This window comes from Prunus mume, linkage group LG2 (assembly GCF_029339155.1).
Source record: "Prunus mume cultivar Tortuosa linkage group LG2, ASM2933915v1, whole genome shotgun sequence".
NCBI classification, from domain to species: Eukaryota; Viridiplantae; Streptophyta; class Magnoliopsida; order Rosales; family Rosaceae; genus Prunus; species Prunus mume.
Window position 1 is genome coordinate 24306559 of NC_142699.1, and position 10380 is coordinate 24316938.

A 10380-nucleotide genomic window follows, 5' to 3' on the forward strand; every position below is an offset into this window, starting at 1 on the left:
TTCAAACACTACTTAGAAGTAAATATTACGACAGCTCTAGAGAGATTTCCGCCATAAGGAAAATAGCGATAAGATGCACAACTTAAGATGTGCTGAAACCCCAACAGCCAATCTCAGCCTAAGGCCTACTATCAAATATGCAATCCTATTCTGCTTTAGACTCTGATGTGGCTGGCATTGACTCTACTGAATGATGTGCTCTGAGACACAATCCTACAGAGCAACAACAGTACCATAAAACCAATAAGCTTCAGGTTTGAGATGCACATCGGCAGCAAGCAATTTCGGAATAGTCTTATTGACCATCAAAATTCATCAGAGTTAACCCGGTTACACATGATTATAATTGTATTTAGTCAATGACTTAAAAGCTTCCGTACATAATGCTCTACTCTAGAAATAGAAATATCAAAACGGAGGTTCAGGATAGTATTCATTTGAAGGTTACATGGATGACCAAACTAACACCTCCAAGTTTGCCTAGCATTCTACCTCATTATTGGCTACTTGTGCTATCTTTCTCACAGACTCCACTGGCAGCAGCTCCTGATGATTGTGAAGTAGGTGTTTCCGCACATGCCCTCAGAACAGCCTCATTCTGCAAGAAAAGGGGCATTTCCATAAGTTCAATATCAGTTAAATAGAGGATCTTCAAAGTGTGTAACACAACATATAAATCCCAATGAAGATTTCGGAGTGTACAAGTACAAATCAACAAAGCGGCTGTGATTTCATCTAAGCTTATACTTAATTTGTAGCTCCTTATGCGACCCACCACCAGACATGTTTGTAAATGGAAGCAGATATTACATAAGCACATGGGTAAGATCATGCAAGTAGATTATCATTGGAATGGATGGACTGCTCATACGAGGTGAACTGACCAATTTAGAACAGAAACACATTATACAAGCAGCCAAAATAAGCACTCAGCGTATGCAATAGAACAGATATACATAAAGAACCCGTAAAATTACAATAGAATTAGACAGGCTCAATCATTGATGACTAGGGTCTAAAATATGCTTGAAACAAATAACCAAAATTCAAAGGAAAAACAATTAGCCTTGAACCTATCTTCCATCAAACTACGAAAAAATCAAACTTTTTTTGCAAATATCTCACATAGTTTCCTTCATAGGGCATTTCACCTAATAGGCCTTGTCAACTGACCATAAATTATGATCACATGAAAGAAGATGACAGGATAGCATTTCTTCCATCCAATACAATGCTGTATGGCCATCTATCAAGACCAAGCTTAATCCTTTTTCCTGTAATTTATCTCTCAAAAGTATGCTTGAGAAAACCCAACCGGGAATCTCATTTTTCAATTGCCAAAACTCAAGAGCCCTTCAGCATATGCTGGGGTTTATGCACATTACGACTTTCAAGCACAAGACACATCCACAAAACAATGGCGGATTCTACTGCCTGGCCAGTGGCCTCTAATTACGTAACCCATAACTTTTAAAATCAAATATTCCGATTTCAAGCAAGTAAATAGCTCCGACATCGGCGGTATTACTAAAACCCTAAACCCTAATCAGAGACGGATAAATCAGAAATGGTATTATTAACTTAAGAGAAAGGAGAGAACCTGCCAAACACGGAGGAGGCGCTTCTTGGCGTTGGCTTTACGGGTGGTGGTCAGCTTTATTCTCTTCCACACTAGACCTCCAGAGTCGTGCTTCTTCACTATCTCCAGCACTCGCGTCCCCCAAAACGCACCCGCCATCTCTCTCTCTCCCTCTGTTTCTCTCACGCACGGTCTTTTTTTTTGCCGTCTCTTTTGTCTCTATTGCATTGGTTGGGTTAGTACATAGTATGGGCTTCATGGACCACAGCACTTGGGAAATAATATGGGCTGAGCCCAAATCTATAGACCAATCTAGCCCATTTAGCTCATTTGACAATCTCTCTTATGTCTGTGTTTTTGGTTTTTTTTTTCCTTTCTTGCTTTGTTAATGGCATGCACGTTTGTGGAATGCGCGCATTATTTTTCACTAGCAGTTAGAAGCATGCATTTGTTTTTTGGTCAATACAAGCACGCATGTTTGTGAATGCGCGCATTATTTTTCATTTTCAAACTTCTTTTCCATGGACCAACATGCTATTCTTTTATTATATTTACTTAAGTTTTCCACTTCTCTGCTTCATTTTTTTAAAAAATATATACAAGAGATATTGGGAGAAGAGGATTTTCTCACACACGGAATCAAAGTGTCATGAGGGTTGAACTTGAGATTATTGGTCTGCAAGCAATGGCGGAGCCAAGATTTCAGATGAGAGGGGGCCCTTAATAAAACTTGTCTTCTCTTCATAATTGTCATGAATTTCATTTTTTAAATTGGTTATTTCATCATCTACACTATTAAAGACTTAAAGTTTAATAATTTATATTCCAACAAAGAGAAGAAATAGAAAAAAAAAATCATAAATCAAAATATTAAGGTACCCAACTCATACATGAAAAAAGAGAGGAGAAAAATAAGAAATTCACAAAGCTTTAAACAAAAGAGGAAGAGAAAGAAAGGTTAAAATTTTAGGAGTTTTTAATGCCACTATCATAAACTAACCTAGAAGAAGGAAAATTAGTAGAAGAGAGATCAATAAATTTTATAATTAATTTGTAGACAAAAAACCTAATATATTATTTTATTTTAGGGTAAATATCCTAAAACTAATATAAAATATAAAATATATATTATAATATTATATATCATCTATATAAAGAATGATGAAACATTCAAAATACAAGAAAATGCAAACATTAAGAATCGAAATTATTAATTAAATGAGGACAATATGGTAAATTCACACTTTTCATATTAAAAAAAAATTAAAATTACAAGAATAATCAAATAATGAATCCTATTTTTATAGAATACAGATAATCAGATAATAGAAGAGATAAAAATTAGACTGGACCCCGTTAACTTCTGCCTTATTTTTTTTATCCTTAAAAAGAGTTTGGCTTTATAATAACGGAAGATGTTTTCGACCAACAAAAACAAACAAAGATACAAAGCATAAATCACACCTACCCATACATGGACATCGTTAGCTTATTACATATAAAATTCTAAGCATTCAGTTCAATATTTTTTTGGGTCGTCTAAATGGACAATAACCAGATAAAAACCAAAAAGGTTATGACGGCTGTGGGATTTGAACCCACGCCCTTTCGGACCAGAGCCTAAATCTGGCGCCTTAGACCACTCGGCCAAACCGTCTTATTGGTAAGTACTTGGCCTAAATTTATAAATATCAGTAATGTTGCCACGCTATAGGAACATACGTTTGAAGATTGTTACGGGCTTGAGTTCGACTCACTGGTTTCTTGGGCTTCATTCAGATGCATGGACTTTATAGTCATTTTAAATGGATAAAACGTAACTTTTGGTCCTTATAGTTTATCACTTTTATCACTAAGGTTTATGTAGTTTTAATTTGATCATTTTTACCCATGTGATTTCAATTTGAAGCAATTTAAGGGCAATTCTCAATTTTTATCAATTTTTTTAAGGAAAAACTACATTAAACCCTATAAACTATTAGATCATTTTTAAGTTCATATCCAACTTTAGAAACATTTACGAGTACATAATCAAACTCTCGGAAAACCTATAAATTGCCCCATCCGTTATACAAACTGTTAATGAATATGTTAAATGCTGATGTAGTAAATGTGACTTCCCATTTTTGATGATGTGGCATGTGACTCCCTATTTTTGATGACGTGGATTCTCAGCAAAATATATAATAAACAATTCTTTTGTTTTTTAAATAAATTTAAAAAAATTAAATTAAATTCTTTTCTGAAAATGGAAAATGGAATTGGACTCTTTACTGAGAAAAAAATCCCTTAAGTTTTGCCAGTATGAAACAACCCAGATATGGGTTGAGTGTTCTAAAAAAAAGAAAAGAAAAAAAGGAAGAACCTTTTTAACAAACAAAGAACCCATATATGGGTTTCAAGTTAAATTCAACTGGGTAAACTTGGTCTCGCGGTGAAGAGAAGAAGAAGAGCTCGTCAGAGTCGTACAGGGCCAATGGCTTGCCCAATAAAACTAACATCGATCCCAACCCAAGATGAAGACCTTCCAAACAAGCTACGACATACCTTTTTTTTAACCAAGGAATTAAATTTCGATATTATCGCCGATATTTCGGCGATAATATCGTTTTTTTTTGTCCCGATATTTTCACAACATTCCATTTATATTTCATCAATTTATCGATAATATCGCCGAAATATCAGGACCGATATTTTCATTCAAATTCAATCTGAAATGGTCAATATATCGCGATATTATCGATAATATCGATAATATCGCGATATGAACTTTCAAAAATTAAAGAAAACTTACTTCATGCATGCTGGGGTTCAAACCCCTTCCCAATTCGAAGATCTGCAGCCACTCAACCACCACGCAAGTCATCACTTTGTGATAATAAGCTATGGAATCTGTATTTATAATACTTGCAAGCTGTTTCTCAAAATAGAAATTAACATAATTACTTATTGTTTTATTTTGTTGTTCAGTTACTTAATTACTTAATATAATTTATTTCTTTTATATTTAATCCATTTAATGTTATTGATTATTTTATTATTCATTATAAGTACTTACATTACTAAATTCCCTTCAAATTGTTGCTTAATTACTTATATCTCTATAATTATTTTCTTTATTTACTATTTAATTCTTCCTTGGATAAATTTATTTATATTCTTAGTTAATTTTCAATCATCACTATTATTTTTTAGGGAGTTTCACTAAAACACCCAAAATGGGGGTTGAAATTATAAAAAAACCCAAGCACTATTTAAACATATAAACACACCCAAAACCCATCATTACACACACTCAAAACCCATTTATAAACACACCCAAAAAGTTGACTTTGGGGTTGATTTTGGGTGTGTTTCTATGTTTAAATAGTGCTTGGATTTTTTTATAAATATATGTCTAGGATTGGGTTTATTTATAAATTTGTATATTTTTTAAGCATGGTAAAGTGCCTAATTTTCATGAAAAATCAAGTTGGTTTACATCTTTAATTATTTTTCAATTTTTGATAAATAATAAATATAAGAATATGTACCATGTCCAATGACGTTTGTGAAATAAGGTTACTCATGTATCTTACAATGCAATTTATAAAGTGTAAAATATTGTACTTAAAAATGATAAATAAATCACTAGGGGGTGTTTAATTCTCTTTCATTAATTACTCTAGATTTTCTAAGTCACAGAGTTTGTCAGCTCGCAATATAATCAATTTAAATCACTCAAACCCACTATGCAATGCATTTCCTTCCAATTTTTTTGTGTCAAAATAATAGATGATTGACTAAATAAACTTCTTCTAAAGTTTCATTAAAAATTTCCATGTATTTATGACAATTTCCGTGGTTTTTATTCAATTTTTATCGATATCGATATTTTCCCGATATTTCCATTGATATTTCCGTGTTTTTGAACCACCGATATTTTCGAAACTATCGATATTTAAGACCTTGCTTTTAACACAGGCTCATCCGCCTCTTCACCTTCGACAAGTTGGGTGGGCTGAGAGAATTGGGTGGGATGGGCTCTGTGTTATCATCTCATTGGACAGAGAGAACTTGATGTGATGCAGTTGATGGTGCGAGTATGGTGCGGCTAAGGCTTGGGTGGGTGACGGAGTGGTGGAGGCTGGGTAGGTGTCGGAGATGGTAGTGCCACTTAGTTTTTAGTGGTAATTTTAACCTTTTTTCCTACATGTAAGAATAATGAATTTTTTGTTGGCTGGGTGGGGAAGAGAAAGGGTCATGGATTTTTATGTTTTTAATTTTCAATTTTAATTAATTAATTAAATATAATTTAACTTTTTTTTAATATTTGAAAAAAAAAGATTTTTTTGTCCACTTGGAGGTCCACGTCATTAAAAAATGGAGCCCATATTTGCCACATCAGCATTTAACAAATTTACTAAAGGTTTGATTGACGGTGGGGGTAATTTGTAGGTTTTTCGGAGAGTTTGAGTATGTACTCGTAAATGTCTCTAAAGGTGGGTATGAACTTGAAAATGATCCTAGAGTTTGGGGGGTTTATGTAGTTTTTTTAAATATTTTAAAACTTAATATTATTTGTTGAGGGGCAATTCAATCCATAAATTATTAAAAAAAAATTATTCCTTTTAAAAATAAAGAATAAAAAGTCGTTTCAAAATAAAATAAAACATCTATGTCTCATTCTCCTCCCAACCCCAATCCTTACCAACAGTCCCCTCCTAACCCTAGCTAGCCACCACCTCCCTATAACCCAACTTAAATTAGTCTCTAAATAAATTAAAAAAATTAGTTCAAAATAAAATATCTCTTATCATATGCTATTGGCACAAGGGTGCTGGGAAAGAATGAGAATGACACCTCCATGACCATGAGAGAGTTGTGTTTGACTATTTTATTTTAGAAAGAATTTGCATGCAAGTGCAAATGGGAAATTGAACAAACTCTTTAGGGTATATTTCACTCTATTACCCGAAAGTTTTTTGAAATTTAGACTTTGCTACAAAAAGTTTTTTTGGTCCTAGTCTCATACCTAAACCTTAATTTTAGGACCACTTTCATACCTCTGTTAGTTTAACTGTTAAGTTTTCCGTTAAATGATGATGTGGCATTCATAGCTCCATGTTGACCCACTGAATTTGAGCCATGTGGACCAATAATCAAATAAATAATAATTTTTATGGAAATGAAAATAAAACAATGAAAACATAAAGGGTGTTGGCGCTGCTCATAATCTGCCATAGACCATTATTGGCGATTTTAATGAGACTGTTTGCTCTAATGAAAGGAAAGGTGGGAGTGACAGATGGAAGCCATGTGGACTTGCTAACTGGATTTAGGTTCATAAACTTGTGGACCTTGGATTTGTTGGCAGCTCTTACACTTGGATTGATAAAAGGGACAATGGTGAAACTATTTGGAGAAGGATTGATAGAGGGGTTTAGTAAACCCTTGATAGTATGCATATTCGTGATAGTCATCTCAAACCGTTTCGTTTTGAAGCTATGTGGCTTAAACATGATGGGTTTGATGATTTTTTGAAGAATTTCTGGCCAATTGATACTAGGGGTATTATTCAAAAAATTCAAGATCTCACCCATGCGCTAAAAACTTGGAATCAAGAGATTTTTGGTGCTTTATTCCAGAAGAAAAAAAGGGCTTTGGCTAGATTGGATGGGATTGAAAGACCATTGTGCAGAAGGTATCGTCCCTATCTTTGGAAACTCGAAAAGAAGATCACTAATGAATACAATAAAAGTGGGGTGCACCAAGGGGATCCTTTATCCCCATATCTTTTTGTGCTATGCCTCGGAAAATTAGCTCACTGTAAGACAATTTATTGTCTTAATCCATAAAAGGTGATCTTCTAATCCTAAGAGGATTCGGGTTTTGATTTGATCAGGAGATACAACTCAATCCTCATTAGATAATGCTTGTACAGAGCTTATTAAAATCAAACACAAGTATTATCAGGATTCCTAATACAACATGGATTGAAACAAACCTATTCTAATGCAAAAAGGACACTCGAATACTTCTTGATAGGCAAGGTTTTCGTAGTGATGCATCTATAAATAGAGGTCCCTTCCCTTGCAGCAAACACGCTCTAAAATCAGTACTTACCCTATCTAAGAGACAGAGACATCAAGAGCTGCAGAGGGAAGAAGACTTTCTAGACGAAACCAGATTTCTCTACTGCTACAATGGCTGAACAAGGTTAGTATTATTGCATAAAGGCTTAGTACAGACTTACATGTGGTATCAGAGTTTTAGGCTTTTGTTCTTTAATCTGACTAATTGATCGTAAGCTATAAAGTATGCAGTTTTTCTTTTGTTTGCAAATCTTAACTGTTAAAAGAGCATAAGGTTATCTCTGCTCGTAAAGTTTTGACCAAAATTTGAAAACTGCTATGCAGAATGAGTAAGCCACAGCTGCTCAGGCTGTGTAGGAGTTCTTGAATTTAACAGTTTGGTCAGAAAATTGCATCAGTGTTCATAGCCTTCTATATGATTCTCCATCCACAAATGGAAAGTTGTACAGATTGATCACAGCACTTATGGAACAATCTGGACAGTTGATTGCACTGGCTTGTGAGTATCTTTACATCCACAGATGTGTGTTACTTGCGCAGGAAGCTTGTACGATTAACTATCTAGGATTTTGGAACATGTTTAAACTTAAACCCAAAGGTATGAGATAACATGTTTAAGTAAAGTTTTAGGGACAGTTTTATTTAATTTGTATTGCAAATTCTACAGTGAATCACAACTCCATCGAAACCTTGACTGGATCAAATTATAGCAAATGGAAACAAGATCTGGAAATATCTCTAGGTTTTCTGGATTACGATTTTGTGCTCAGAGAGAAACCTCCCCAGGAACCAGCTGCAGATGCTTCTGCAGAAACTAAGACTAAGTTTGCCAAATGGGAAAAGGCAAACAAGATGGCTATGTTAATCATGCAAAGGGCTATGTCTTCATCAGTGAAAGGAAGCATTCCTAAATCTAAGAATGCACAGCAATACTATGAGTCAATTGCACAAAGGTTCAAGGAATCTGAAAAAGCTGTCAAGAGTTCCCTGCTGAATCAATTGATTGATATGAAGTATGATGGACAGGGTTGTGTGAGAGCTCATATCATGAACTTGATTGACATAGGAACGAAATTACAAGAGCTGGACATGACAGTAGATGAGGACATGATGGTCCATTTTGCACTGAATTCATGGCCTAAAGAGTTTAAATCTCTCAAGGAAACCTACATTGCTCAGAAGAAGACCTGGACCTTGAATGATCTTATTACTATTTCTGTCCAACAAGAGCACAATATCATAAGAGAAAAGGGAGCCAAAATGGTCAACATGGTTCAGACTAAACAGAACAAAGAAAACAAGTATAAGCCTGCTGCTGGGAAAGAAAAGGAGAACAGTACAGATAAGGCTTTGAAACCTACAACTGGATTAGGTTGTTTCTTTTGCAAGAAAGCAGGACACATGAAGAGATACTGCAGGAAATACAAAAAGTGGCTGGAAAAGAAGAAGGGAAAAGGTAATAACAATCTGATTTTGGTCTGTTTCGAATCTAATTTGGTTAATTTCTCATGTGATTCATGGTGGTTGGATAGTGGTGCTTCTATTCATGTAGCTAATTCCTTGCAGGAGTTTACAAGCAAGAGGCTGCCAAGCAAGGATGAAGTGAAGGTGTTCGTGGGAAATGGAGAAGAAGTCCAAGTTAATTACATAGGGACAGTTAGAATCAAGTTAGAATTTGGTTTTGTTTTGGAATTAGATGAAGTAGTTTATGTTCCTTCTATGAAGAAAAGTTTGATTTCAGTTACTAGACTTGTAAAATCAAAGTTCAGTTTGAATTTTGATGGAACTGGTTGTTCTATTTTCAGAAATAAAGATTTAGTTGGCAAAGCAAGTCTCATTGATGGAATGTTTCGATTAAACTGCAAAAGAACTGAAATGGAAATAAACACTGTGCAAACCAAAACCAATGAGATTTCCTTCAAATTATGGCATAAAAGACTTGGACATGTTTCAAAAGAAAGGATAACACAACTGTGTAAGGAATCTGTCTTACCACCATTGAATCATGAAAACGAAGATGAAGTTTGCATTCCATGTATCAAAGGGAAATTAACCAACTTAAGAAAGAAAGGGGCATTGGGAAGCAAAGGTTTACTGGAACTCATTCATACGGATACATGTGGACCCTTTCCAAATCCAACTCATGAGGGATTTAACTACTTTATAACTTTTACAGATGATTTTTCAAGATATGGATATATCTATCTCATTAAAGAGAAATCAAGTGCGTTGGACAAGTTCAAAATTTATAAGGCTGAAGTAGAAAACCAGTTGAACTTGAAAATAAAGGTGGTTAGATCGGATAGAGGAGGAGAGTACTATGGAAGGTTTGATGAGACTGGAAGGAATCCTGGACCCTTTGCTAAGTTTCTTCAAGAAGAAGGAATTATAGCTCAGTACACCAACCCAGGTACACCTCAACAAAATGGAATTTCAGAAAGAAGAAATAGGACATTGAAAGACATGATAAGAAGTATGATGAGCTGTACAAATATGCCAATTTTTCTTTGGGGAGAAGCTTTAAAAACAGCCAACTATATTCTAAATAGAATTCCAACCAAAAGCATAAATAGAATTCCTTATGAAGTGTGGAATGGAAGGAAGCCTAGCATTAAACATCTGAAAATATGGGGCTGTAAAGTAGAAGCAAAACCTTACAATCCAGCAGAAAAGAAGTTGGATCCAAAAACCATAAGTGGTTTTTTTGTTGGCTATCCTGAAAGAACA

At 34.6% G+C, this 10380-nt stretch overlaps 2 protein-coding genes and 1 non-coding gene across 3 annotated transcripts; 1 reads left to right on the top strand and 2 right to left on the bottom strand.

Annotated features, from left to right (window-relative positions):
• Positions 1-270: 270 nt before the first annotated feature.
• Positions 271-1797, bottom strand: LOC103322122 (uncharacterized). Its single transcript, XM_008224004.3, has 2 exons — positions 1601-1797; positions 271-598 (listed from the first exon to the last, which is right to left on the bottom strand). Exons 1-2 carry the CDS (start codon positions 1736-1738, stop codon positions 497-499), a joined length of 240 nt encoding a protein of 79 aa, XP_008222226.1. The 5' UTR covers positions 1739-1797; the 3' UTR covers positions 271-496.
• A 1359-nt stretch (positions 1798-3156) lies between these two features.
• On the bottom strand, positions 3157-3236 carry TRNAL-UAG (transfer RNA leucine (anticodon UAG)). The gene has a single exon. It is a non-coding gene; the product is annotated as a tRNA-Leu (tRNA).
• A 4233-nt stretch (positions 3237-7469) lies between these two features.
• LOC148919885 (uncharacterized) lies at positions 7470-9816 on the top strand. Its single transcript, XM_089046605.1, has 3 exons — positions 7470-7777; positions 8321-9109; positions 9220-9816. Exons 1-3 carry the CDS (start codon positions 7765-7767, stop codon positions 9252-9254), a joined length of 837 nt encoding a protein of 278 aa, XP_088902731.1. The 5' UTR covers positions 7470-7764; the 3' UTR covers positions 9255-9816.
• Positions 9817-10380: the final 564 nt, after the last annotated feature.